General features: G+C 46.2%; 11 protein-coding genes across 11 annotated transcripts; 4 read left to right on the top strand and 7 right to left on the bottom strand.

The window, feature by feature from the left end:
- Window positions 1-1845: 1845 nt before the first annotated feature.
- EURHEDRAFT_407533 (YdiU domain protein) lies at window positions 1846-4419 on the bottom strand. The gene is made up of 6 exons (XM_040780581.1): window positions 3783-4419; window positions 3713-3722; window positions 3632-3662; window positions 3423-3573; window positions 2255-3360; window positions 1846-2184 (listed from the first exon to the last, which is right to left on the bottom strand). The coding sequence occupies exons 1-6, from the start codon at window positions 4195-4197 to the stop codon at window positions 1984-1986; spliced, it is 1914 nt and encodes a 637-aa protein (XP_040643243.1). The 5' UTR covers window positions 4198-4419; the 3' UTR covers window positions 1846-1983.
- On the top strand, window positions 4315-4954 carry EURHEDRAFT_21952 (uncharacterized protein). The gene is made up of 2 exons (XM_040778004.1): window positions 4315-4756; window positions 4873-4954. Exon 1 carries the CDS (start codon window positions 4432-4434, stop codon window positions 4729-4731), a length of 300 nt encoding a protein of 99 aa, XP_040643242.1. The 5' UTR covers window positions 4315-4431; the 3' UTR covers window positions 4732-4756; window positions 4873-4954.
- A 106-nt stretch (window positions 4955-5060) lies between these two features.
- EURHEDRAFT_446312 (uncharacterized protein) lies at window positions 5061-7271 on the top strand (the record flags this gene model as incomplete). Its single annotated transcript, XM_040783589.1, has 1 exon — window positions 5061-7271. One exon carries the CDS (start codon window positions 5061-5063, stop codon window positions 7269-7271), a length of 2211 nt encoding a protein of 736 aa, XP_040643241.1.
- A 348-nt stretch (window positions 7272-7619) lies between these two features.
- EURHEDRAFT_407531 (uncharacterized protein) lies at window positions 7620-10259 on the bottom strand. Its single transcript, XM_040780580.1, has 2 exons — window positions 9928-10259; window positions 7620-9869 (listed from the first exon to the last, which is right to left on the bottom strand). Exons 1-2 carry the CDS (start codon window positions 9938-9940, stop codon window positions 7636-7638), a joined length of 2247 nt encoding a protein of 748 aa, XP_040643240.1. The 5' UTR covers window positions 9941-10259; the 3' UTR covers window positions 7620-7635.
- Window positions 10260-10547: 288 nt separating this feature from the next.
- EURHEDRAFT_445902 (Rab family GTPase) lies at window positions 10548-11454 on the top strand (the record flags this gene model as incomplete). The annotated part of the gene is made up of 2 exons (XM_040783557.1): window positions 10548-10616; window positions 10666-11454. 2 exons carry the CDS (start codon window positions 10548-10550, stop codon window positions 11452-11454), a joined length of 858 nt encoding a protein of 285 aa, XP_040643239.1.
- Window positions 11455-11690: 236 nt separating this feature from the next.
- Window positions 11691-14149, bottom strand: pmt2 (protein O-mannosyl transferase; the record flags this gene model as incomplete). Its single annotated transcript, XM_040783575.1, has 5 exons — window positions 11691-12334; window positions 12391-13150; window positions 13204-13756; window positions 13823-13953; window positions 14009-14149. The coding sequence occupies 5 exons, from the start codon at window positions 14147-14149 to the stop codon at window positions 11691-11693; spliced, it is 2229 nt and encodes a 742-aa protein (XP_040643238.1).
- An 853-nt stretch (window positions 14150-15002) lies between these two features.
- Window positions 15003-17069, bottom strand: EURHEDRAFT_511768 (putative MFS monosaccharide transporter; the record flags this gene model as incomplete). The annotated part of the gene is made up of 6 exons (XM_040785998.1): window positions 15003-15397; window positions 15478-16190; window positions 16255-16448; window positions 16516-16804; window positions 16878-16955; window positions 17011-17069. The coding sequence occupies 6 exons, from the start codon at window positions 17067-17069 to the stop codon at window positions 15003-15005; spliced, it is 1728 nt and encodes a 575-aa protein (XP_040643237.1).
- A 1193-nt stretch (window positions 17070-18262) lies between these two features.
- EURHEDRAFT_446091 (putative mitochondrial carrier protein) lies at window positions 18263-19647 on the bottom strand (the record flags this gene model as incomplete). Its single annotated transcript, XM_040783572.1, has 4 exons — window positions 18263-19121; window positions 19186-19334; window positions 19398-19404; window positions 19460-19647. The coding sequence occupies 4 exons, from the start codon at window positions 19645-19647 to the stop codon at window positions 18263-18265; spliced, it is 1203 nt and encodes a 400-aa protein (XP_040643236.1).
- Window positions 19648-19972: 325 nt separating this feature from the next.
- spt16 (chromatin-remodeling protein SPT16) lies at window positions 19973-23823 on the top strand. Its single transcript, XM_040780579.1, has 7 exons — window positions 19973-20365; window positions 20437-20521; window positions 20572-20693; window positions 20762-20917; window positions 20965-22396; window positions 22454-23052; window positions 23114-23823. Exons 1-7 carry the CDS (start codon window positions 20186-20188, stop codon window positions 23606-23608), a joined length of 3069 nt encoding a protein of 1022 aa, XP_040643235.1. The 5' UTR covers window positions 19973-20185; the 3' UTR covers window positions 23609-23823.
- Window positions 23648-25317, bottom strand: EURHEDRAFT_407526 (zinc metalloprotease). Its single transcript, XM_040780578.1, has 3 exons — window positions 25269-25317; window positions 24579-25139; window positions 23648-24510 (listed from the first exon to the last, which is right to left on the bottom strand). Exons 2-3 carry the CDS (start codon window positions 24864-24866, stop codon window positions 23839-23841), a joined length of 960 nt encoding a protein of 319 aa, XP_040643234.1. The 5' UTR covers window positions 24867-25139; window positions 25269-25317; the 3' UTR covers window positions 23648-23838.
- Window positions 25181-26941, bottom strand: EURHEDRAFT_407524 (CDC50/LEM3 family protein). The gene is made up of 6 exons (XM_040780577.1): window positions 26814-26941; window positions 26706-26742; window positions 26556-26652; window positions 25772-26492; window positions 25555-25717; window positions 25181-25452 (listed from the first exon to the last, which is right to left on the bottom strand). The coding sequence occupies exons 1-6, from the start codon at window positions 26902-26904 to the stop codon at window positions 25353-25355; spliced, it is 1209 nt and encodes a 402-aa protein (XP_040643233.1). The 5' UTR covers window positions 26905-26941; the 3' UTR covers window positions 25181-25352.
- Window positions 26942-27050: the final 109 nt, after the last annotated feature.

Below are 27050 nucleotides of genomic sequence, written 5' to 3'. Positions count from 1 at the left end.
TGCTCAACCACTATTTTTTCTGGTTTTATTTCGAATCAACATTACTATTTTTCTCTTGCAACCGAAAAGCTTTTCCTAATTCAAATTCAAAATGGACTACCAGAACGGAGGCCGTGGATGCTTCAACTGTGAGTTAAAAATGAAGAGAAAAAATACTCTAGCGACTGTCAAAAATGAAAGCGCATGTCTTCTGGCAACATAGGCTTTACATCTCACTTTAAATCTTCCTTTGCTTTATCCCAAAACTTTGACATTTTTCCTGTGCTATCTGTGGCTGTTTTGTCCAATCCGGAGTCACACAGTCGACTTAATGCTTCCATCATGTACTGGCATCCGAAGGATACTTTACGCAATATCCCTACAAAACTGGCTCCTTTATTTTTTTTTATTTTCTTTTTCTTTCTTGTCTTGCCACTAACAGAGTTTTATCCTTGCAGGCGGCGATGCATCGCACCAGGTGAGAATTATTTTTCTGTTATGAAATCTCGCTCTTCCTTGGATATTCTATGGTGCAGAAGGATATGAAAACTTACTCTTGGTGATTAGGCTCGTGACTGCCCCAAGAAGGGAACTCCTACCTGGTATGCAATATTTCTGTTCTCTGGGGTTGTAGGGCTAATGCTAACGTTTACAACAGTTACAACTGTGGTGGTATGCATACATCCCAACATTACTTTCTACTTTAAATTTTGTCTTATTTAATGCTTTCTTTCAACTTTAGGACAGGGCCACGTTAGTGAGTAAACCCATACTTAAACTTACCTATACATTTTTTTTGTCGGTTGACTAACTGTGACCCTCCATCTCAACAGGCCGAGAATGCACCGTAGCTCCGAAAGAGAAGTCTTGCTACCGTTGCGGCGTCAGTGGTCACATTTCTCGCGAATGCCCTCAACCTGGCTCGGCCGATGGCTACGGAGGTGGAGGTGCTGCCGGTGGCCAGGAATGTTACAAGTGCGGTCAGGTTGGGCATATTGCTCGCAGCTGTTCCCAGGGTGGCAGCTACGGAGGCGGGTTTGGTGGTGGATACGGCGGTCGGCAACAGACCTGCTATTCTTGTGGCGGATTCGGCCACATGGCCCGTGATTGCACCCAAGGCCAGAAGTGCTACAATTGTGAGTTTTTTTGCATCCTTTCTGGTGTGTGGATCTGAGTGAATAACCTGTTATTAGGCGGTGAGATCGGCCATGTTTCCCGTGACTGCCCTACGGAGGCTAAGGGTGAGCGAGTCTGCTACAAGTGCAAGGAGGCCGGACACGTTCAGGCTGCCTGCCCCAATTAAGTCAACGTAATATTGAATCGATCGCCTTCTCTATCGTGCTAGTGGACGAATAGCCAGGCCAGGAGGAACTCTTTGCCATGTCATCAGCTACGATTTAGAGTTCTTCTTTCCTCCCAATCTCTGATTAAATCGTGCCTTGGCTCACAAGACCTGTTTCGAATGGCCTTCTTTTCGTTTTACTCTGCGGTTTCGCCGATGTCCCATTGATATCGAGATCCGCGCCATTGAAATCGCAGTCTCTTATCTTCCGATTCCGGGTGTGGACAGGAAGATATCTTTCAGAAACAGACAGACGATCTGGATGGCTGGTGGGCAAGCGTGATGAAAATTTCCTTTACGCGATACAAAAACAAAAGTGCAGTTGTTCTAACATTAATATATTATAAAAAATGAAGCCCCTCCATTATATTCTTTCAGTTGCGATGCATATTTACAGTGCTTGGTCGCGATAGATCCTAGAAGTCAAGACTTATTGTACCTTTAAATTTGGCCAGTCCATTCACTTATTCGAAACTCGAAACCATTCCCAAAAAGAGGCATATTCTACCATGTCTCAGGAATGATGCGTATGCTTTTAACATGTGTATTCTAAACTGGGTTATTCTGGCAGATTACTTAAAGCCCTAATGTAGACAAATATGTACTTCAGTTTGTACATACAACCAATATCTACAATATCAGCATTGTGCGTAGGCATAATCTCATGAGCTACAGCTACACATCATCGCTCTCTTGAATCGAGGCACATCACCACAGAACCGTTCCTCCTCGTCCTTGTCCAGACCCCACTCATCTTTGAAGGGGTTCAATGCCATTTGCATGACTCGTCCCAAGATTTCCCGGTCTCCCTTACGTTCAACACGCTCAATCACTTCGTCAAGGATCCATCCACGAGGAATAAACTACGGTGAGAGGAGGTATAATTAGCCTTTGGTTATTGAACACCTTGGAGAAAGACTGTTGGAAACTCACATTTGGATTAGCTGCTTCCATGGCGCTCTGTCTTTCCGCATCATGATCGGTGCCCCAGTCTTCCAGAATCCGCGACCTCCAGCTGTTAAGCCACTTTGCAATGCGGTCCTTGGCAGAATCCTCGGTGTACCCAATGCCCCCAAAACCTTCGGTGTGGAAGAAAATCGGCGCCACTGCTTTCCGACCTTCCTCGGTCTCTGTCTCGGCAAGTGGCAGCTTGGAGAGTCGCCTGAAGAAGTGGTTGAAGTCGAGTTCGAGCGCCTCCAGGGTATCTAGCATCTCGGAAAAAAGATCTTGGAAATCTGATTTTTTCTGGGTCTTCAGTCCCAGTCTTCTGCCCATCAAGTTCTTGTATTCATCCAAAAAGACCGTGCGAAACTCTTCCCCTGTTCGTTCAATGAGTTTCTCGGCATGCTTAACAGCAGCCTCTGCAGATTCCTCAGTCAATCCCTCTTTGACAAAATCCTCTTCATCAACGTTACGACCTGCGCCCAGAAGTTCACCCAAACACTCTCCGAGCCGAACCAAGTTCCACCATATGATACTGGGCTGGTTTTTGTAACAGTATCTCAAAAGGTGATCATCGTGGTTTGGTGTATATTGAGGATCAAAGTTATCCATGAAAGCGAACGGACCATAGTCGATCGAGAGACCATATAGCGACGTATTATCGGTGTTCAGCACACCATTCATGAACCCATAAGCTTGCCAAGCAGCCACTGTTTTCGCGTTCCGTCGAACAATCTCTCGGTATAGTCGTGTGAATCTGTTTTCCTCCACCCCTTCGTGTTCCTGGATTTCATCACGGGAAACGCCTCTGCTTGGGTTATCCACAGCTGCCGAGGATTGGTCTTTTCCAAGTGGCACGGCTGCCGGGAGAGATTCCCATCCTTGGAAGACATCTTCAGCAAGAAAGGTTGCAACTTTTCGGATTGTATCACGATCTCCTCTAGCATGAAGAAGGTCAAAGGTCCCGATTCTCAGCCAGGATTCAGCAAACCGAGCAACAATAGCCCCCGGTTCAATGCGTTCTCGAAGGACCTTCGACTTTGGTAACAAGACAAGAGAGAGGGCGCGGGTAGTAGGTATGCCGAGAGAATTAAGCGCTACGTAAGTTCACTCAGCAAAGTCTAAGCCTTGTGCATAAGGGGATTAGGTTAGAGCCTACCTTCTGATACGATATATTCACGGATACTTGACCGAAGCACAGCCTGTCCATCAGCAAAGCGTGAGTAGGGCGTTCTACCAGCACCTTTCAATTGCAACTCATAACGGTTTTTTGTTTCGGGGTTGATGCTCTCAAAAAGGCTTATCGCACGCTAGTCCACTGTCAGCACAAGTATGTCACCCAGGCTTTTGTCTAGATATTAATCTTACCCCGTCTCCGAGTTGACCTGCCCAAACACCGCTGAGACTGGTTAGCTCGAGGTTCCAGTATGGTCTATCCGGTCATCATACAATTGCCAGCCTTTAGCATGTCAGCTATACGGTAAAACGTGGTTGTCGTTCGGACTAGCCTAGTGCTTACCTCCATAGCACTGCGCCCAAGGGTAAATGCCCCCGTTCTCTTCGTCCCAATAGAACTTGTTACCAGAAACCAACGCCCTATACTCCACGGTCTGCTCTTCACCTGATTGCAGTCCAAGGTCCTCCATAGCTCTAGGACTGATTCCCAGCAATTCCGGCTCTTCCGTTGGCTCGGGACGAACAAAGGTATATAGGGCACCTCTAACCAAGCGCGGCCCAAGGGTTTGTCGAGGCGCGCTGTGAGATGAAGCGGGGGTCTCAAATGCAGGGTCCGGGGGTAGCCTGGAGGTGAACACGCTCGATTTTGGAAGGTCAGCGAGGGATACCCCCGCTGATTTACTGGAGAATTGAGAAGCCATACGACAAAGGCGATTCCGGAAGACCCACGAGTGACGAATAATGTTCCACGGAGACATATATAATAATAACAGAATTAATAATCGAAAGACGAAGAAAAAGTATTGTCGTCTTGATCTTTAGCGAATGAGTTAGATTCGGTGATATATAAGAAGCGACCCCAGGCAATGACGTAATATTCTCGACAATTGCTTCGGATGCTATATCATAATAATGACATTAAGCGAGGCAAAACTGGCTGAATTTTAATCCAATTGCAAGTATAAAACAATCAATTATAGAGTCGGTCCTGTATGGAGATGACAGTCTATCTTGGATACCTCTCTAAAAGAAGGAATGCCAAGCATCTCATCTCTCCGCTCAGTGACGTCCCTCTCCAACAAACTATTACCCCTGCCCTCTGTTTAGTATCTCACTCTCTTTTCTTCCCTCTTCTATTCTTTTTTTGGTTGTTATCTGATCTTTTTATCAATAGCTGTCATTTATCCAAGTTGAAAAAGAAGTGCAAAATACCAGCTATCGCTAGGTTTCCCCGTTTCTCTCAGTATAGCCCCCAAAGTCGTCGCAAAAGGGTTCGCTTTAGTCAGAGATAACTAGGCGCGCTTGTTAATCCTAGGTGTGAGTGGTCCAAAGAGACATTGCAGAAAGTACATAGTGAAATGTGTGTTTGCGCGATATTGTTTTTGGGTGTCTGAAATCTCGCAGGACAGTGGTAACACAAGTCTGCGAAACAGCTGGTTGGAGTCGATGGGTTGCTCTGTCTATTGTTGTTCTCAGTCGGGTGTTAAGGGTGAACTTCCCACATGAAACCAACTATCTCTACATCCTCCGGCGATATTATTGACATTCAGACCCATCCTTCTCTATTATATTGTCATTGTCGTTTATTCCTCCCGCACGCATATAGAGTCAACAGACTGCAATGGCGGTGGACCGCCCATCTCCTTCGACGGATAACAATTTCAAGAATTCTAAATCAGCTCACGAACGGACATTTGCATCCGACCAAGAATCGATTGATCAGCGATTGAAACACCTGAAGGACGAAGTTCTTCCATTCTACCCTTTCCTCCTTACTATTCCGACTAACGTGCCTTTTCGCCTCGGAAATCATTTTATCAACAACTGGGCTGTGGGCGACGACGGACCATTCACATTGGAGGAACAACAACTTCAGTACATGACTTTTTTGACGCACCACGAAGGGGATTCTCTGTTGGTTGCTGTTGGTGATTGGTCAGATGGGACAGGGAGCATTATGCCGGATCAGCGCTCGAGATCTCAGAGCGCCGCAAGCACGCCGTCAAGTGGGCCAGCTAAAAAAAAAATTAGTCTAACGGACTATAAGAATAAATGGAAGAGTGGTGCGTCAGCTCCTCCCGTCACCCAGGAGGCCATAAGTCAAAGCGTATCAACGTTTCATGCATTTGACGACAAGCCACGAGCCCCCAAACCTGGTCCTCCGCGGCAAAATACGCATAAACATCCGAACAGTACGACACTATCCAAGTCCTCATCTCGGCCTGCCTTCGAAAATACAAGCCGCAAACGCCCACCCGATTTCGAACGGGAGCATTCCAAATCCAATGATGGGAGACCTCCAAGCATATGTTCCCCCAAGAAGCCTCGGCTGTCTCCTGATCGGTCAGTAGATGACAGGCCAGATCGTTCAAAGTCGAATAGGCTTCCTGATCTTTTATCACCGACCCTCCCGCCTACCTCGGACAGCCCGGGCTTGCCTCAACTGTTGTCGCCTACCCTTCCTCCTAGCATTGAAAAGGAGCTCGCCAGCATCCATGATGAATCTCTGGCTCACGGTGCATCCCAGAAAGGGTCCCTCCCAAACTTTGATAAATTGACGGAGGATGCAGCGAGAATGTCATCCAACCTCAATGTGCTACCTTTAGATTCTACTCAGAGTCCAAGTCTCCAGAGGGTACAAAGCAGATCTCCCGCTGCAGCCCCAATTAAACGACAACTTATCGTTAAACTCAGATATGGAAGGGCGAATAAAAAACGCGTCGAGGCCCTTCTTAAGTTCTCTGGAAAAAGGAAGACAGTTGCATCGTGTTCACCTACCAAGAAAGAAGACCATAATGTTTCAAAAGTCCCGCTATCTGACGACATCGCAGTGATGTTCCATCGGCCAGAGAAAAAGGTAAAACATGTGCCCAGCGATTTTGTTCTAGAAAAGCCACAAACTCCAATGTCTATATCTCGACCACAGGGGAAGCATAAAGCCACGCCCATAAAAGAACCCAAAATCACATCTTCGCGCCATATGGAAAGTACAATCAGTGAAGGCAAGACACCTCTTACTCAGGGCTCCAAGGATCCTGCAGGGGACTCAACCGTGAGATTGTCACCGCCGCAAGCCAATAACCAACCTAGCCATTCACGCAGCTACGAGCGCCGCGCCTGGAAAGAAGAATATCAGAAATATGGGAACCTTGGCCGAGAACTAAAGCATGCCGTTGAGCGACATACGGCGAAAGAAAGTGCGACTGCCTCTGACAAAAAAGTTGCAGCCGCTACGGCACTTGAGGCCATTCTATGCTTCATCTTGGCATTTGTGGCGGATGATCAATCTAAGGCGCTGGCACGTCAGATCGGCGACTCGTCAGCATGGGTATCTATTCTTGCATATTGGAACGTGGTAAAGAAGATCAGTGCCCCTTACCCGCAGCTACATAGCCTTTGCTCAATACTAGGTGCTGTGTCTTATGATGCCATCCATGCTCTCGATCTGGACCGACTTGCAGTCAGCCCGCTCCCGGGAGAACATACACCTGCTCCCTCTGAAGAAAGCAAGAAAAACTTGAAAGAGCTTCTTGAGCTTAAAACTCGGCTTCCAAAGAATCACAAGGAGTCTCGAAGATTGTGGGCGGAAGGCATGAGAGGGCTATCCGAAGATGTCCTCGAGCGAGAATTCCCTGAAACTTGGCAAAATCGCTCCAGGAGATACTCTGAGCGAGGGAAGCAGCCACTCACACCTGGTGACTATTCCGGGGGATTTTTCTTACCGCTCGGTAGAACAGACACACCTCTGCAGATTGTGCGGTTTGGTTGGTCTATCTTGAATGAGTGGTGTGCAAAGGAAGGTCTACATTGGCGCAGTCGACTTGATTTTTGAGAGTTGGTCTATCAATTTTACTGGGTTGGGCGTTCGTGCGGTTGAATGAGGGCGTAATGAGCCATTTATTGTTGCATTCTGTCTGTTTTAAGTGATACCACAGCCTTTTCATTCCATTCCATTTATTCTGTATGTTTTATTTTATATTATATTTTATTTCATTATATTTTATTTTGTTTATTATATACTTTTTTATTTAAATTTGCTCGCGCATCATAAGGAATTAATGGAGTAGCATAAAAATGATAGCTTAGCGCACTTTGTTGGTATTTAGAAAACTCTATCCCCCAAAAAAAAAAAAAAAAAAAAGAAAAAGAAACGAAAAGAAAAAGGATTGAAAAAAAAAAAAATAAAAATAAAAAAACTAAACCTCAAAATGATGACGCGTGGAGTCCGCGAAATCGCCAAAGAGCCACCCAGCCTCGCGACAGTACCTAGCTTCCCTATCATAAGTGCCAACCTCACTGCTCCAGCAAATAACTGTCGCATCTACAATATCCGCAATTATACCTTCCATTGCTCCCAGAATACTCCAACCAATGGTTCCTGCAATAAGCCCAACCACATAAGCATACATGCTGCCACTAGCCGTACCAACGACACCGGGCATACTTAAGTTTCGCGCCGTAGTCACCCAACCGCCAAAACCGAGCGCCAAAGACATCATGAAACGCGTAGCATGCAATATCAGCTTTGACAACCGGTATGGCAACAGAGGAGCAGGGCTGCCATGCGTTAAAGAGAAAGAGCGAGGGTGTAATGAAGATGGAGCGGTTGAAACGGACAGGGTTGCCATCTGAGAAAGTTCACGAGCGGATATAGCTAGCGGCTTGGAGTGGATTGCCGCATAAGTCAGAGAAAGAGGGTTCGTGAGACTCGCAACCGGTGTAGGAATAAGGGAATATGCAAACAAACTCAGTGCGGATGTGACACGCCGAGGAAGTAGGAGGAGAGGAAGCCTGATCAATAGTGCTAGAAGTCTTGAAAAGCATATTGTGCCAAACAATACTGTGAGGGAATGAAACATGGCCGCCTGCACGATTTGCCGGGAGGTGGGTGCCGGTCTTGCAAGGCGATGGAAGTACCACTGGCTCACGGTTGCGGACGTGACCGCACGCTGAATTCCCGCGATCACACCCAATGACCATATGTAAACAAGAATGAAATAGATTCCTATCCACCAGCTGCTGTGATCGATCAAGAACAACCTTGAACCAGAAAAATGCCCCCCCAGAAATACCCGAGTGAACATGAGCATCCATACCCATGTCCACGATGCGACAGAGAAGAGAACAGCTAAGCCGAGGATGAGTAGCTCGGGGTTTGCGGCAAGTATCCGACACGCAAATTCAAGGATACTCACTGCTTTTCCTATGGCGTGGCGGCCTCGGATGACGTTGTATAGCCACGCACTTGCCATAATAAAAGGAACCGCAGATCCAAAACGCATCACTTTGTCCTGTATGCTCGCTCCATGCCAGGTACCTCTGAAACTGGAGACAAACGGGAATATCGAGAACGAATATAAAATCACGGGGACAGCAACAATCATCACGTGGATCAGAGGCCGTACATATGACCGCAATAAGCTTAGCCAAAGTAGTGAAATGAACACTGACACGAGGGTATATATACCCAGAAGGTGGAAAGATCTGTGAACCGTCATATAAATAGTATCTCCCCACTTCGATTTGTCACCAGACGGGCTGGACGTATGTAAATAGACAAGAAACGCTGTGGCAAAGAGATAAGCCAGACATATCAAAAATAGTTGGCCCCAGAAAGTATCATGCATAGGCGATTCCACTCTAACAGCGGTGATTGAGTTTGGCTGCGTGTCAGCGAGATCCGCTGTCTGTGTGCCATCTCGATTGTTCGCATCCGTAGACAGAAAAAAGGATTCAATTCCAGAACTGCCCCTTAAAGTGCGCGGTTGCTCTCGAAAACGTTGAATCGAAGGCGGGTCATCGTCGCCAGATTCAGGTGATGCAGACCTCTGGACATTATCGTCGGTTCTCAGCGTATCCTCGAGGCCAATGTCGACCAAAGTGTCTTTATCCCGCGTATTATTCCGGTTTGCATAAGGCCCATCCTCGACTTCGATGGCCTCTGGCAGAGGATCGACAAGGAAATTGCGCGGTGAGTGAGTGGCTTTACCACCTCGCCAAGAACTCCGAATGCCTTTCCTTCCCCTAGGACCGTCGGCATAAAGAGATTGTTGCTCATCAATGCTAGCCGAGCTTTCTTCATCTTCCTCCATTTCCGAGGAATCCTTCATTTGACTGCCGCCAAAGTGCCGTCTTGATTTCTGCAAAGCGTAGAAATCTGCGATTTCCCGCTCATGTTCTGTTTCATCATCCTCTTCACGAAACTCGTCTGTAGCGCTATAGAATAGAGGGGCAGGTTGGGCAGAAGCTCTATGGGTGAAAGGAAAGTTGGAAAACTGCGACGTGGACGGTTGATATGGGTCTCCCGTTGTCCTGTTTAGAAGCGAGGAAGGAAACCGAGAAAGAGGCCGTGCATAGCCTCGACCACTTTGGTTATTATCAGGACGAGGTGCTATTCGAGACTGGGATTGAGCGAGAAAGCGCGAGGCATCTAAATGCGATGGTAATGAGTAAGGAAGCAACAAATGAAGAGAAGAATCTTGTCGTACATTCTGAGAACATGATCACTGGAATTATTCGGACGAAATCAGCGAATCGTCAAGTGTGGCTGAGATTCTTAACCGATTCCAGCATGAAAGATGGCATACAGTCTTCTATGTGGTATATCAAGTATGACAAGGGCAAGTCCTAATAGAATAGAAATGAATGTTTAGAAATAAGGGCAAGAGCTGTATGATATTTCCAAGAAGTTGTAGTAGTTGTAGTAGTATGCAGGTTATAATGTAGGAGGACCAGGCTTCAGTCAGGAAGCAACCCACACATAGCTGAGGTAGGGCGAAGATGCGGTAAAGTCAGCAGCAACACAATAATCATAGCAGTTGTGGTAATGGTTGGTTGGTTGGTTTAGGCGCAGTAGTGCAGGCGTCATACGGTCAGATCAGGGCGATAGGTGACTCAGCAAATGATATCTGATAGGCGCAAGCGGAAACCTGTGGCATGGGTTAACAGTGTCATTCTCACCTTTTGGATTCACTAATAATTGACCTGGTTTCCCCAGCGACAATACTCATAGGATGAGTTCCATGGCTGTTTAGACATTCAAACGTTCTGCTTTCATTCTGACAACCCGATTTTCACTTGTATCTGCAAATCAGAACTCTCTGTATCCATGTCACAGCCATGGGACTATATTGCTAAACTTGTGTGCATTGGTGATTCTGGGACTGGAAAGTCCAGCGTAAGTGCGCCGCCGTCAATAACCAATGTCAATATATCTAACTTTACAGTTGACCATTCGACTTTGCGAAGGACGATTCTCTTCCACTCATGATGTGACTATTGGCGTGGAATTCGGATCGCGAATCGTCCCCGTGGGACCTCCAGCCTCCAAAAGCCTAGGAATAGACTCCGACATCCGCACCCATGATCGCGGCACGTCTACCCTAGCAATATCGCCATCACCATCAATGAATGCCTCAAAGGATCAGCCTGCGTCTGGTCTTCCTAGCCCTCCCCGGAAGCCACAGGAACCTACAGTTCAGAAGAAAATGAAGCTATCACTCTGGGACACGGCTGGGCAAGAAACTTACAAGTCTATTACCCGCTCCTATTTCCGCGGTGCTTCCGGCGCCCTTCTGGTATATGATATCACACGACCTTCCACATTCGCTTCATGTATCCAATGGCTCCAAGACCTACGTCAAATTGCAGAGGAGGGTATTGTTGTTATTCTCGTTGGCAACAAAAGTGATTTGGTCGGAGATGGTCCTGACACCAATCGGGAACGGGTGCCCAAGCATGAGGCAGAAGAATGGTGCCGCTTAAATAATGTTGTGCATTACGTGGAGACGAGTGCGAAGTCTGGTGAGGGTGTTGAGCGTGCGTTCCTCGAAGTCGCCGAGAGGATATATCGCAATATTGAATCAGGTAAGTACGACTTGAACGATCGTCGAAGTGGAGTGAAAGGGTTTGGTGCCACAGGAGGTTCAAATTCAGGTGTACCCCAAACTGTTACCCTGGGCCTGAATGATGCCATGCGCAGAAGCGGAAATAACTGGACAGGAGGTTGTTGTTGATCTGGATAGAGGTATTAGATGGGCTCTACATCAAATTTAGGCGGTCACTCCGCCCCCAACTGTAGCCATAATAAAGGGCTAGCGACAATATAATTTATAACATGGCACCAACAAATAGTAATAGGCTCAGCTAATGAATTTCTTGGTTGAATACAGAATGCTGAAATCAGAGATGTAATCGAGTGGAGGAGAAATGTAAAACCAGTATGGCACAAGTAGCAAACATAGCTTTATGATTAGTTGGAAATCCTCCAGCCACTCAGCCAACTCAAATGAGCCCATTGTTGACTGGAGCCTTCGATGCCAAACACGATCACACGGAAGTACACGAACGTGCCGATAATCATCGCGTACAGCAAGGCATAAGTGAGCCAAAGCCCCTTGACATTCAACTTTTGCGTAAGCCAGTCAACGCAGAAACCAAACGTGAGAATGGCGTAGTAGAGAGCCGGATAATAATGGTGAACGTAGGTCACTCGTGCCATGACAGCAAACGGGACATAATGGAGAACCCAACCGATGACGGGATACAGACCGGAGTAATGGATGTGGTCGATGTGGGCTTGGTTGAGTTCACGATAACCTCGCTGCCAGCGCACGAGGTACCAGAGGATCAAAAGTCCAAAGATACCCAGACTAGCCGTACTTCCCCAGTAAACAAACGGATTTCCAAGGAGATAGTACTTGACGACGCTGTCATCCCAGGAGCACATGCGAAGACCAACATGGAGTATTGGCCACTGCCAGAACTTCGACGCAAGATCGTCTTGCTTATCTGGATCGGGGACGAGAGCATTATTCGATGTCATCATAGCGACATTCAGGTGGATAAAATCCTTTAGAAAGGGCGATTTGTACTGTCCTGGATCTCCCGGTGGGACTGCGGTTGTGTCTCTCAGTAAGGGCTTGTGATATAGAGGATACAATTTAACTTACGTCGTTCATTGTAATGAGATTCAACATTCCAGTGCGTGTAGACATCAGACGGTTTATTCTCCTTGACGCACGTTGTTTCGATTTGCTTGAAACCCCACTGTGGGAGATTGACATTTCCAGCCCGTAGGTAGCAGCCCAATACGGGATGTCGTAACCGAAACGCTGTGCTGAGTGTACGAATTCTTGTTCGGTCTTTGGACGCAACATCATCAATTACCTCGACCTTCCAATGGTCCTTGTCGTCTCCGATGGTAATATTTCCATAAGAAGACACCTCATGGTGGGATTTAGAGACCGGAGCGGGTATGGCATGAGAATGTAGGTTCCGTCCTGTCTGCCCGTGAATGAAGCGAATCGTATCCCCATCACCGATGAATTTAAGTGGAGCGTTCAGGTCATAATCGGGTTCATGGCGGTTTGGATAAATGAACCAGTCATTGTTGGCATCCTTGTGGTGATAACAAGTGACCTGTTGTTGAGTAGAGCCTTCTGGGTATGTTTGAATGTGTGAATGGAGTAGTCCACCACCATAGCCCATGTTCTTCAACGTGACCCTCGAACCAACAGCAATCTCAAGGGGGCTATCCTTTCCAACTTCAGTACCTCTGAGATTTGCTTGGAACAAAGAACTCATCTGCGCATCGCCCGGGCCGCTATTTTCCAAGATCCAGAAATGGAGGTAGAAGGAGAATATGTAGACCAGGGCAGGAACAATTATCAGTCCCAATACACGGGCAAGAAAATGCTTCGCGAGAGTAGTCTGACAGAAATTAGCGATAAATCAACAACTCAACCCCCATGTCGACTACAAACCTCTGGCATTTTCAAGTCACCGAATTTATTCCACAGATCCTCAACCGTGTAAAGGCCAACAATCGCAGTGCAAAGAAATCCTACCCATTTCACGCTGCAAACACAGCCAATGCTGAGTCCGGTTAAGAAGAGCCACATGAACCACTCAACTGAAAAGCTGGCATGCTGTAGCCGGTGAAATTTAGCCCAACACATCGTCGTGGTAAAAGTAAAACAGAGCAACATGGAGTCCAATAATATGAAACGTGAGATAGTCGCATACGAGTTCTCGAAAAGTACCATCAGGCTAATCAGCCAAACGGTGGCCCTTCGAAAATTAAGCTCCCTGGCGGTATAGTACGCCAAAGGTACGCAGACAACGCCAAACGCGGCATTAAAGACGCGCATGAACGTGTAGTTCACATCTTCCGGGTATGTCTCGCCAGATTTGAATTCGAAAGATCCATTGTAGCCGGCAAGATACCCAGACAAGCCGACTAGCATCTTTCCCAGCGGAGGGTGGACATCGAAGTAAAATTCGCGCTTCAAGTAGTGAGAGCCAAACTTTCCGAAACTAGGTAAGATTGTAAGAACATGCGCTAAGGCAAAGCCTAAAAGGCGAGTGTTGGTTTGGTCTTACTGCGCTTCGTCCCATGTCACGATATTCGACCGTCCAATGCGATACATTCGAGTGAAGATCGAGAAAGCTGTGAGTATGATTGGCACAATTATGTGTTCCCACTCAAGTGATGCGGAAAGATACGAGTTCGACTAAGCCCAGCTACCGTTAGTTTGCCTGTTCTCGATTCTGAAAACAGTATCATACCGCATATCTAGGTTTCTTTTGCTCATCGGCCATATCGGGCGAATGCACGATACCGGCTTGTTCTGCACCGGGAACATTTCTACGGCGCAGATCCGGTGCAAATTGAGCTCCGGTGGTGGATGCGGCGTCTGGTTCGGCCATGGTGCAACACCGGAAGCTGCAAGAGGCGTTCGCAAAGTATCAAGGGTCTGTCTGGTGTTGTAATAAAAAATAATCTTTTTTTTTTTTAAAAGGGGGGGGGGGGGGCGGCAGGTAAAGGAAAAGTAAATGAATGGCAAGTCAATTATTAATCACTTGGATGACTGGCGGATTTTGTTTCTCTTGAGGTTGGGTTCTATTGATGGAATAAACACATTTCTGTTGCAATCAAATGGTCTCCTGGTAGACGATTGAAATGAAATTGACAATGGCTGGTCGGTCGGTTTCAACAGAGGAAGTTAAGAGAGCAATAATAAAGAAAAGAAAAAGAAAATGGAATCGAAAATGAATTATAGGTAGAGACCGTGGACCTACGATATTGAATGAAGAAGGAGGGAGAGGGAAGTGTAAATATGAAAAGCTGTCCTGGAGCTAAGGATGAGGCGCGTCGTCAAGCGCCCCGCTTACCTTAGGCAGGCCAATTTCGGAACACGGATATCCAACCGCTCTATACGCTGCAGTATGAGAGGCATTCCAACGTCAATAAAGAGTAAGGTAGAGCTAATTGAGTGGTGAAGTTAATGATTGCCAGGCCCATAACTATAAGATTTCACATTTTCCGATATTCTATTCAATGCCTCCATACAGAATGGTGATTTGCTTCATTTAGACGATCATTTATATCATCTTTTCTCTATATAACTATAGCAACATTGGTCGAAGCAATTTGATTTAGCAGAACAGCTCAGAAGTATAGTGTGAGCTCCTCCAATCACCTCTAATTCACGAATCTTAAAACATAAAATATGATAAAGGAAATCCCTATCCAACTACCCCTCTCCATCAAAGCATTCCACTACTCATCTTGTTCTTCTTGCTCAAGACGTCTGTACTGACTACCATGTACCTTCGACCCCGACCCTTTGTGGTGATTGATCATGTTAGATATCCAGCCACCAATACCTTCTGTTCTTCTGCCGCTGTCTTCCTGAGAGGCAGAATGGCTAGGCTTGCCGCTGTCAGCATGAGGTAGGCTTGGAGGATTGATATCTAAACCGGGAATGGCACTTTCAGGTCCAAATTGCCCGTGCTGGCGCCGGATATCGAGCGACGAGACAGGAGACCCAGCTCCCATTAATGAGCCTTGTTCCCCTTGGGTGGCTGGTGTTGGCATGGTAGTAGTCGCATCTCCAAATAGAGCATTCATGTCTTCCAGGCGAACACCGCTAGTCTCCGGATAGAGGAAATAAACTAAACTCACGTTCGTATCAACCAACTAATGAGCGCGGAGGTCGAGCAGAGGAGAATAGGGGAAAGTGGTGGAAGCTTACCTAGCACAAAGCTACACGCACAGAAAAAGGCATGCACAAGATAAAGCCGCCATTTTATGACAGCCTGAAGGACAGGAGTAACCTCACCAACAAGCCAATTGAATGCCCAATTTGATGCTGTGCTGAGACTGGCGCCCTTTGCACGAATACTCAACGGAAGGATCTCGGGTGGATAAAGCCAGGGTATGGGACCCCATGATGCACCAAATGCGGCATTATATATCATGACGAGGATGACTGTTAATGCCGGAGTTGCTGCGATGTCAATGTAAATAAAGTATGATATCAGAGAAAGAGATATTATCATAGCAATTGCGCCAGAAAGCAAGATTGGCCGCCTTCCCCAACGATCCACAAGATACCATGGCGGAATAGTGGACGCGAGATAGGAGAGCCCGTTGATACCTGTCATGAGGAGGGCAGCGCGGCCTGCCCATCCTGCCGATTCGAAGACAAGAGGCGCGTAATATGAGATTACATTGATCCCGTTAAGCTGCGCCAATGCCTGTGCCGACATTGCTATCAGGACGCGTTTACGGTACCGCCTGAACATATCAGCGTAGGATCTCTCGCCTTCTTGTCGTTGAAGGAGGACGTTCATCTTTATTTCTCTGTACTCCTGTCTCGCTTTATCGTTATGTATATCACCTTTCCCGTAAAGATTTGCAATGACTACCATGCCTTCTTCATCATGGTCGTTATCCAAAAGCCACCTAGTGGATTGTGAGTTTGGCAAAAGCCTGTAGAGGTCCACTTTCAGTTTGAACACAAACGTACCTGGGTGACTCACAGATCACAAGACTACCAAGTCCAAGGAGCGCCCCCATAATGCATTGGCATAGCAATGGCAAGCGCCACGAGTAGTTACTATCAATGAAGCTGCAAAAATAGTCGACCCATACGCTGGCTGCGTATCCCGAGATGTTTCCGGTGAACTCAATACAGGCCAACTTCCCTCTATTATGCGGGGGCTTATGGATTTTTGTCAGTATGCAATCATTTCGGCAAGTTCACCAAGGGTAAGTTGTAGAAAAATACCGAGATTTCGGATTGATACACAGGCACAATTGTCGACAGCGCCCCAACTCCTAAACCTGCAATGACACGCCCAACCATCATCATAGGTAGCCCTGTCGCGAATGTTTGAAATCCACCGCCTATGAAAAATACTATCGAGCCGTAGAAAATGGTCTTACGTCGACCTATTAAATCACCAATCCGTCCGACGAGCAGCGACGAAACGAGCGCACCGACTTCGAGGATCGCAACCGCTGTGCCGATTTCAGCGCGCGATGGTTGATTGAAATAGTCCTTAAAATACCAGCCTCTAAGCACCCGTCAGTACATGTTTCGGTTCACCATTTTCTTTCGCTCTTCTCGATTTCTGAAAGGGGACGAACGTAATGATTCCTGACATGACCCCTTGATCATAACCGAAAAGAAAGACGCCTAATGAGACGAAAACGCTGGTAAAATACCTGAATAGATATTAGAACAAAACATAGAGGCATGGAGAGTGTCGTAGAAGCTCACAACAACGGTTTTCCAACTAAGCCATGCATTTTGGCGGTCCGTCTCCTCCCTGGCGACATTATAACAGCTAAAAGATGCTCTAGACTTGAGATATGTCGAGAGGGTGGGTGTGGTATTCTAAGTAATGCTTCGTCAAGCTCCAACGGCGCGCTGAAAGGGGGATTCGGATCTTGTTGTGGTGCACGTTCTCTAGCTGACTGATGATCTATTCTATGGCCTAGAGATCTCGTGAGAGGTATTCGAAAGGAAGCTTCCGCGTTATCAACCTGCTCTGTTAGGTCTCCCCAGATAGCGTGCGTTGACTCGGCAGAGTCGGCGGATGAAAGCGAAGACCGCCGGCTACCCTTTTCAATTTGGGATTTGAGAACCTGTTCCTGGGTGTGAAAATTCAGGGAATGGAGGGGTATGTCTGAATGGAAGCGAGAAGAAGATCTCGTAGGAATAATGTTGGCGGTGATCGTAGGCTGAACTTGACAGTTGGTTGTGAGCTGAAAGAACGGGAAGTTTGTGTATGTATCCTGTACGGACCTATTAGAAAAATGAAAACCCCATGCCAGCTGGCAGTGTCCTTTAAATATGACAAACGAACAGTAAAACAATAGAAGACCGTATGGTATGAGGAATGCACTATGGTGTGTACTCCCTTATCTGTACGTGGTTGGATCTTCCGTATAAAGACATGGGCCAGTCTCTTGATTCGTAAAGACAATTATCCTTAAGCAGGATCCGTTTACAAAACTTAGTGAGGGCTCAGAACTGTCTGCCAACAAGCGGAGTAAAGTAGGAAACAGGGATGGTTGGTTGAGGAGTAACCGAGGAATGCGTTAAACTGACAGGAATACGAAGCCAAGATTCAAGAGTCAGATGAGCAAAACGGAAGAAAAGAAGTGAGAGAAATTAGAAGACGGAGAATACAGTCGAAAATCAAGAGCTGATAGAATCGATGTACAGAGTACGTCAGATCACATCGCTAACGTACCGTAATTAGTTAGTTACCCCATACGCTTACTAACTAGCACTAGTAATCACCCCGATGAAAGGCGGAGAAAAACGATCTTGGTCCACTTGGGGTATGATATCGAATTGAATGGCCCCACAGACGAAGTCAAATGATATACCTTCAGCATTAAGTAATCGTTTTCTCTTGGTCATTGGATATGTCTATGGCCCTATGGTACTGCGAAGTTTTTAGAACATCGAGGACGACAGAATCAGTGAAATTTACTTGCTTCTGTTGCACAGAACTTATCCTCTAGGCTAGAAGAATATCATACCCGTCCTTTTGGATATATACAGCGTCCGCCAGATTAGCGTATTTACGACGCACCAATTCGAATATGACCAGCGCAGCGCTGGTGCTAGGTACCTGGCGAACGGAATCTTTTACAAACCCACGAAACAACCATCGATACCACCCTCCAACGCGCACGGCCTTCTTTCTGCATCGCTTGAATGTTTCCTGGTATGCATGATAGTAGAAGCGCAACATTTGTTGCCTTGAAGGGGCAAGACTCGCCTGTTTATCGAGATATTCAAGCCGTCCAAAGTGGAGGTTTTGGATGATACTCAGCGGATGCTGTATCGTCTGTTGGGCAACCGATGCCACAATCCCCGCGAGCATCAAAAAGCATGGCTCAAGGGCATAGTGGGGTTTTATTAGTGGCACCCCGCGGTCACTGGAGTCGAACAATCGCAATTTGTCCACCTGGTATGCCCCCAGAGATCCATAATATGCAGTGACAAATGAGTAATATGACTGTGCCTTGATGTATTCAAAGGAAGAAAAGAAAATTGCATATCCAAAGGCATCTCGTAAGAAGGAAAGACTCCAGCCCGCGAAAATACCACGTACGCCGATTTGGTTCAACTTGTATTTCCCATAATGCCACATGCTTCGGTACTGGCCCTCGATAATATCATTTGCTTGAAGACGAACCTGAAGCGCATCCAAAGGAGCAGCGACCATTGATTGGAGTGTACCGGCCGCAAATCCAGCCATGAATGTATTAGAGGGAGGGGCAGGAGGATAGACGCGTTTGAGGCCTTGGGAAACGGGCTCGTGGAGAAGACCAAGAACATGGAGATAAGATGTGTAAAGCACGGCGCCAACGCTACCTAGAAGTGTCAAAACATACAGCTCTGTGACCAAGGCTCCTAGGAAACGTACGTACTCACCCTGCATTTGCTAGGAGTGGAGGTATGACTTGATCTGGAATGAAACGCCAGCCATACGTACGGACAGCATGAACAAGCAAGCCGGGAGTAGTTGTATGTAACGACCACCCGGCTTCTGCCGCACGAGGATTAAGAGCTTTTGCAAAAGCCTATTATAATAAGAGAAAGTAAGTGGATACTAGCCGACTGCTTCTCAAAGGCGGATGTAATACCATGTAACTAAATAAGCATGTCAATAAGAGTAGCTTTGAGAAGACCGATGCGAGAGTCATACTCAACTCGAGTTCGAAAAAAAGCCTTGACAGGTGCTCGGAAATAAAACGAAACAAACTGAGCGCTCAAGGCCCGAACACCAGCCGCGGATGCTCCAGTTGCTGCATTGGTGCGAGGATTCCGTTTGTGCTCCAGCTCAGAAACAGGATCAATGAGATGTGTCGAATCGTCTGGAAGAGGAGGAGGCATGGTGTTCAATCCCCAGTCAAAGTAGTGCCACCAGCAAAATCGCATGCATATATTGAACAAGAAAAGTCACAGAATGGTCTAATAAAAGTCGCAAAGACCTTGCAGAGCCATCACTTAGTTACTTAGTTTTTGTAACGCTTGTGATTTGTCTTTTGCTCTTTCCTTATTTTTGTATAAAAATTTCATGTGCAAAACAGATAAATGCTTGTACATATTTCCACTTCATACTACTAAATGTACGTAGATGAAGACCTGGTGTTGGAAGTCAAACAGTTCAAACAATAAATGCGGGTCCCGAACAAACGCGCTCTCGCGTCCGCGGTACGGAATACAGAATATTAATACTCCATACCTCTCAACCAAGAAGAGCTATTGTCTCTCTTTCACTTTATCATCGGAACTCCACAGAATGGGTATTTAGTGCCCTGTCAAAGCCAGAAGTCGAAGCCAAGCTGCGACAAGGGATTTGTTTTGCTACCTTTAGCCGCAATCTGTTACTCTATCTAGGAACCGGAAATTGTGACTCAGCGAACGCATCATGGCCGACGAGATTGTAATTGACAAAAATGCCTTTTCTAACCGACTATCGAGCTTTTACACAGCATGGAGAGCAGACAAGCGTTCAGGCAATGCTGTGTTCGGCGGTGTAGGCTCGATAGTCATACTCATGGGGAAGACAGATGAGGCAAATTCTTTTCAAAAGAATAATGCAATGCATGTGCGTCTCATGTGCCTTGTTACTTTTCACATCCTTCTTGCCTTTTGCCTAGCTGATCGTCGAATTTACAGTTCTGGCTTCTTGGATACGAGTTCCCAGCGACTCTCTTGGTACTCACTACTGAAGTGGTATATGTGGTCACTACAGCAAAAAAAGGTAAACAAAAGGTATTGAATCAAATGCTCAAATTATTAACATCAACGCAGCAAAGCACCTTGAGCCCCTCAAAGGCGGCAAAATACCCTTGGAGATCCTAGTTACTAGCAAAGAACCAGAGCAAAAGAAGAAAGCTCTTGAGAAATGCTTAGAAGCTATCAAAAATGCCGGGGTATGAGTCTCGATCAAAAATTTTATCTCTGAGGACGGAAGAGATACTAACGCCAAGGGGAAAAACAGAGAAACGTCGGCGTACTTCCCAAAGACTCGTCTACTGGGCCCTTCGCAGATGATTGGAAACGAGCATTTGCGGAGGTATCTGGGGAATTAGAAGAGGTTGACATTGCTCCTGCTCTTTCTTCTGCTGCTTTTTCGGTGAAAGATACCGATGAGTTGGTAAGTTTTGAGCAATGACTCGAGATATAGAGACTGACTTTTACAAGGTCTCGATACGCAATGCATCGCGCGCATGCAGCGGTCTCATGTCAGACTATTTTGTTGATGAAATGTCTCGTTTACTTGATGAAGAGAGACAAATGACACACAAAGCCCTGGCCTCTAGAGTTGATGCCAAAATTGACGACGCAAAATTCTTCAATAAATTGGAGAAGCTCCCTGCGGAATTTGATGCACAGCAAATCGACTGGGCCTACGGTCCGGTCATTCAGAGTGGGGGAAGATATGATCTGAAGCTGACAGCTACATCAGACAACAGCAACCTCGAACCAGGAATCATCATTGCTGGTTTTGGTATTCGGTACAAGACTTACAGCTCAATTATTGCGCGTACTTACTTGGTAGATCCGAGCAAGACCCAGGAAGCAAATTATGCCTTCCTTTTGGACGTACGCGAAGCGATCATGAAAGATGTCCGCGATGGTACTGCGGCCAAAGACTTATACAACAAGGCGGTTGGCTTGGTTCGCGCTAAGAAACCGGAAATCGAGAACAGCTTTATCAAGAGTGTCGGCGCTGGCATTGGAATCGAACTACGCGACGCCAACATGATGCTGAATGGGAAGAACAACAGGGTCCTGAAGAGTGGAATGACGCTTTCAATTAGCGTCGGATTGACGGACGTTGAAGATTCGAATGCTAAGGACAAGAAAAATTCACTCTACTCGATGATTATCACAGATACCGTACGCGTTGGCGAGAGCGGTCCACATGTTTTCACCAAAGATGCCGGTATTGACATGGACTCCGTATCTTTTTACTTTGGAGATGAAGAAGAACAGGAAAAACCGGTTAAGGAGAAAAAAGAGGTTAAAGCCAGTGCTGTTGCTGGTCGAAATGTCACACGAACAAAGCTTCGTGCCGAACGACCGACACAGATCAACGAAGGTGCAGAGGCCCGCCGCCGCGAGCATCAGAAAGAACTCGCTTCAAAGAAAACCAAGGAAGGCCTTGAACGCTTTGCTGGCACGACCGGTGATGAAAACGGTGTTGCCCAGAAAAAATTCAAACGATTCGAGTCGTACAAGCGAGACAACCAATTTCCGTCGAAAGTCAAAGATCTCACGATTTACGTTGACCATAAGGCTTCGACTGTCATAGTTCCCATAATGGGTCGTCCAGTACCATTTCACATCAATACCATTAAAAATGCCAGCAAGAGCGACGAAGGAGAGTATGCCTATTTGCGGATTAATTTTCTGTCTCCTGGCCAAGGAGTTGGCAGAAAAGACGATCAGCCATTTGAAGATCTGTCGGCACACTTTCTGCGTAACCTGACGCTCAGGTCCAAAGACAACCACCGGCTGGCACAAGTTGCGCAGGATATAACTGAGCTTCGAAAGAATGCTTTGCGGCGCGAGCAGGAGAAAAAAGAAATGGAAGATGTGGTTGAACAGGAGAAGCTGGTTGAGATTAGAAGTACGTGCGACCTATTATTTTGACAACGCTCCCGGGATGCTAACTCGAGTTATTTAGACCGCCGTCCCGTGAAACTGCCTGACGTTTATCTAAGGCCTCCATTGGATGGGAAGCGCGTTCCTGGAGAAGTTGAGATCCATCAGAATGGTCTGCGCTACATGTCTCCGTTCCGCAACGAGCATGTAGATGTGCTCTTTAGCAATGTGAAGCACCTTTTCTTCCAGCCTTGCGCTCACGAATTGATTGTCCTGATCCACGTTCATTTGAAAACACCCATCATGATTGGCAAGAGAAAAACAAGAGATGTGCAATTTTATCGTGAAGCTACTGAAATGCAATTCGATGAGACCGGCAATCGCAGGCGCAAGCACCGCTATGGTGATGAAGAAGAATTCGAGGCAGAACAGGAGGAAAGGCGTCGAAGAGCTGCACTGGATCGGGAATTTAAAGCCTTTGCCGAGAAAATTGCAGATGCTGGAAAAGATGAGAGTGTTGATGTCGATATTCCGTTCAGAGAAATCGGCTTCACTGGTGTTCCAAATCGCTCTAATGTTCTGATTCAACCTACCACGGATGCGCTCGTTCAACTAACTGAGCCGCCATTCCTGGTCATTACATTAAACGAGATTGAGATTGCTCATTTGGAAAGGGTTCAGGTAATGTCTACTTCTATATCAGAGATAACCTAGATTGGGTTGATTCCCTAACGATTTGCAGTTCGGACTGAAAAACTTTGACCTTGTTTTTGTGTTCAAGGATTTCCACAGACCACCGGTTCACGTTAATACGATTCCGGTGGAGTCTCTGGAAGCAGTCAAAGATTGGCTAGATTCAGTCGATATTGCGTTCACAGAGGGACCCTTGAATTTGAATTGGACAACTATAATGAAGACCGTAGTGAGTGATCCATACGGATTCTTCGCTGACGGGGGCTGGTCATTTTTGGCAGCCGAGTCAGATTCTGAAGGCGACGACGATGAAGAAGCAGAGTCTGCATTCGAACTGTCTGAATCGGAATTGGCTGCAGCGGATGAAAGCTCTGAAGATGACAGTGAATTCGATGATGATGCCAGTGCTGAAGCAAGTGATGAGGAGGAATTTAGCGCAGATGATGAGAGCGGCGAGGACTGGGATGAACTGGAAAAGAAAGCTAAGAAAAAAGACAGGGAGGGTGACGTGGATGATGGGCAAGGGAAAAAACGAAAGAGGTAGCGGGTAGAGGGCGCGCAATTTACCTGGATTTTGTTCTTTCAAGTCTGTTGTTCTTTTCAATTCAGTGTCCTTAAGAAGGCAAAAGAATTGCAGTCTAGAGATAAGCTAATATCACTTAGAAAGCCTTGGCCTTAATGTAATCGATTATGTTGAGCTTTCTACTCAGGCGAATGCTAATACATTTCTCTCGTACAACAATAAAGAAGCTTCTTGACAGTATAATTCATGATTTATTTGCCTTCCCTGGTAGCTGACCACATACTTCTCATTCTCCTTATCTGCCCCGGCGTAAAGCTCTCATAACACTCATCTGAAGAGTAATCCATGAAGTTATGGATGGCATCTAAACCAGGGCAGCTTGGGCATGAATTCTTCTCTGAAGGACATCCTTGTGTTGGTACAGCCTCCTGTGGAGTATCTGTGATATAATCACCATCATTATCAGGAGAACAAGACTCCCCTTGGAATGTATGTAATAACCCATTCCAGTGTCCAACTTCATGTATTGCAGTGCCACCATGATTGTAGCCTGTCAAAGGACCACCTGGCATTGTTCTAGCAAGCACATTACACCCATCCTTGACATAATCACGACGCGGGCTGCTTGCATTTATCTTGGGATCCGGCATCGTGCAAAACCCTAAAACAAGCGAGGTCAACCCGGTCGAAAGATCACTTTGTCGGTCAATGTCGTAAGGAATGAGTCTTCCATTTCCTTCATGACTTGCTTGGAGACCCGTCTGGAAGTAGATATTGAGAGTACTATAGCTTCCTTTGCGAAGGTTTTTTTTCATTTCCAAGTCATCTCCGTTGCGGGCCCATGTGTCATTGATGCTGCGGGTGACACCCTGTAGCCGATATGATATTGATGCGCTTTTGTATGCATTTTGTAGTGCTGAGAGCTTGACCATGGTCAGATCATCAATTTACCTTTGGTGCCAATTTATTGTCACTTTGACAAGCAACTAACCTGAGCAAGGACCATTTCATCTGAGACCATTTTAGCCGCCGCTTCACTACTAATAACGTGGAACCATATATCGACGTAGATTGTCGCCAGTATTTCTCTATTTTCTGAGTCAGTCGTCCCATTACCAGATTCCGCTAGGCCCAATCGTTGGTGTTCTTGAAGAAGTAAATCGTCTGGAGTGTCGGTCATGCAAGAGGCATGACTTCGAACTTCAAACACCTCACATTGCGCTTGTAGATTTGCAGATAATAAAATAGCAAGAAGATGAAGGCCAAAGATCCAAAACATATCGATGTGTCTCGTGCCCAAGATGTTGCTTCCGAAGTTGAAAGTTACGAAATAAAAAGCATCTAGGCTGTGTGTCAACAGTCATATGGAATGTGATCAACCCGCGTCGCGAAACCTCCGAAGGAGCATACAGCTGGTATGCTCTTGAAAGGGATAGAAAGGAAAAACATTCGCGAAATGGTAATGATCCCTAGATCCCTTTTTTCTCTTTCACCTGCATCAATGCAGCGAGTGCTTTATCTTGAAATGTGAGAATAGATTGCATGGGACAAACTAATGAGTTGTACATTCATTCAATTGTAAGCATTGACATAGGGCCAAACCCGGAACTCCATATAAATAACGCCTTCTTCTGAATAATAGATTCAGAAATGACATATTACCCTTGGTAGATCCACGTACCGAAACGAACAAAAAAAAAGCAAGGACACACTGTCGAATATAGTATGAGCATTAAGAGCAGCCGACACAAGACACAACAAGGAATCAAGAAGTGTGTGCCCCGAGCCTCTGGTCCCTTCCAGAAGCTATAGCAGAGCTATCCTGATCGTTATTCCACGTCAAATACGTGTGGTCACCGAGTTTCCTAGATTGTGTCAGACGCGAGTTACAGTAAACGGTCAAAAGGGAATAAACGGATGAGTGGAAAGAGACGAAATTCTAGAGGTATAGTAAATAAATGACTTACCTGGGTCTAACAAGATGCGCAATAGTAAATAGTGTCCCAAGCAGGACACAAGTGCCACCGACTACAACATAGGCGATCCCCATGAACGGGTTTCTACCGCCAATAACAGTCCGAGTAGATATAAGTATCCATTTTTCGCCCCCGTATTCGGTGACAGGGAATCCTGGTACTCTATTCAGCACAAAGCATAACGAAGGGAGGGGGTTATTAGACATACGGTCTTGGATACTCAATCGATAATTTCCAGGTGCCAATTCAGTCGTATCATTCCTTCTGGCGAGTTTGCTAAACGTTGGCAACGCAGCAGTCCTCATCCAAACCATGAAATCTTCATCTTGGCCTAAGTCAGGGAAATTCTCCTCAGTATAACCATTTGGATATCTTTCACGCCAATTTTGCGGCGGCACAACTTCCCATGGTTTGTATTCTGTTTTCTTTATAATTTCCTTGTCACTTTCCCAGGCGATTCCCTTATTCGTCATGTTGTATTCCGTCTCTCCATTCACACTTCCAACCTGCCAAGGGTTGTTGATTGTATCATTGAACTTTGAATTTGCAATCAATCCACAAGGATAATACGCTTTCTGTGTGTCTGGGTCAATTGTGAGAGGCTCACATGTGCTCCCTTTGATGGTCTTGTTCTCAACAGCTTTCCCTTTCATCTGATCAAGATACATAGACTGCACATATCTTCGGTGATTTTGATAGAAGTTGGTTAAGCGGTAGTACATAAACACAGGCGGGCCCATGCTTTCAGGTATCGAGAATGTCAGAGTACAGGTGGTGGTGTTTTCCGTAGTATTCCGCTGCCAAAATGGAGCGTCCATTGCGGATGATTTGAATGTCGACGTATATTTGTCGCCGGGCATTTGAGACGACGACGGAACCGTGGGAGCCTTGTCGGAACATTCTGAATAATCGATCGCAAATTCTTGCACCTTCGTGACAGCATATATAATTAGACTACAATGCAAACGGGTGGAGGGAATGGACATGCTTACCTGTGAACTAGCCCATAGAAGAACACCACCAATAGGGGCAAAGATAACCCCAACAACAAAGAAGAGGGGCAGTACGCTCTTCGGGTTCAAAATTGGTCTGTTTAATGTGTCAGAAATTCGATTTTGTCTTTAAACAAATTGTATGCTTACTGCCAGGCCTTGAGGCGTTGCTGTCTAAAAGCAGTGTCTTCGTAACGTGAAATTCCGTAAGTATTAAGAAGCAATAATTGGAGGGAATGTTGGAGGTGACGATCTCACTGGCTGGTCTTCTGCTTTTAGGCTTCTTGTCGCCATCTGTATCTTTCGTAGGATCTTGATTATCAAGAGACCCGGTATCTGTCCGCGACATTGTCGCTTAGATTTTGTTTTTTTTTTTTTTTTTTTTTATATATTCTTCCTCTTCAAACCCGGTCTATACAGTAATTAGGGGGGCTGTGTTTGCTCAGTGGTGTCTGGTGGTTAGAAAGGTTGTGTTGGAAGATGGTTCGCACGGCG

Source organism: Aspergillus ruber, assembly GCF_000600275.1.
Source record: "Aspergillus ruber CBS 135680 unplaced genomic scaffold scaffold00001, whole genome shotgun sequence".
In the NCBI taxonomy this organism is placed as follows: domain Eukaryota; kingdom Fungi; phylum Ascomycota; class Eurotiomycetes; order Eurotiales; family Aspergillaceae; genus Aspergillus; species Aspergillus ruber.
The sequence above is the reverse complement of the archived record's forward strand: the minus strand, read 5'-3'. Positions and strand labels throughout refer to the sequence as shown.

Excerpts from the sequence above, each read along its gene's own strand:
- spt16 (XM_040780579.1), top strand. The coding sequence starts at position 20,186 with ATGGCCGACGAGATTGTAATTGACAAAAATGCCTTTTCTAACCGACTA. Across the intron at positions 20,522-20,571 it reads GGTCACTACAGCAAAAAAAG|CAAAGCACCTTGAGCCCCTC; the intron begins GTAAACAAAAGG and ends ACATCAACGCAG. Across the intron at positions 20,918-20,964 it reads TGAAAGATACCGATGAGTTG|GTCTCGATACGCAATGCATC; the intron begins GTAAGTTTTGAG and ends GACTTTTACAAG.
- EURHEDRAFT_407526 (XM_040780578.1), bottom strand. The coding sequence starts at position 24,866 with ATGTTTTGGATCTTTGGCCTTCATCTTCTTGCTATTTTATTATCTGCA. Across the intron at positions 24,511-24,578 it reads ATGAAATGGTCCTTGCTCAG|CTCTCAGCACTACAAAATGC; the intron begins GTTAGTTGCTTG and ends ACCATGGTCAAG.
- EURHEDRAFT_21952 (XM_040778004.1), top strand. The coding sequence starts at position 4,432 with ATGGAGATGACAGTCTATCTTGGATACCTCTCTAAAAGAAGGAATGCC.
- EURHEDRAFT_407533 (XM_040780581.1), bottom strand. The coding sequence starts at position 4,197 with ATGTCTCCGTGGAACATTATTCGTCACTCGTGGGTCTTCCGGAATCGC. Across the intron at positions 3,574-3,631 it reads CAGGTCAACTCGGAGACGGG|CGTGCGATAAGCCTTTTTGA; the intron begins GTAAGATTAATA and ends ACAGTGGACTAG. Across the intron at positions 2,185-2,254 it reads TGGAAGCAGCTAATCCAAAT|TTTATTCCTCGTGGATGGAT; the intron begins GTGAGTTTCCAA and ends CTCTCACCGTAG.
- EURHEDRAFT_407524 (XM_040780577.1), bottom strand. The coding sequence starts at position 26,904 with ATGTCGCGGACAGATACCGGGTCTCTTGATAATCAAGATCCTACGAAA. Across the intron at positions 26,743-26,813 it reads TAAAAGCAGAAGACCAGCCA|ACACTGCTTTTAGACAGCAA; the intron begins GTGAGATCGTCA and ends CACGTTACGAAG. Across the intron at positions 26,653-26,705 it reads CAACGCCTCAAGGCCTGGCA|ACCAATTTTGAACCCGAAGA; the intron begins GTAAGCATACAA and ends CACATTAAACAG.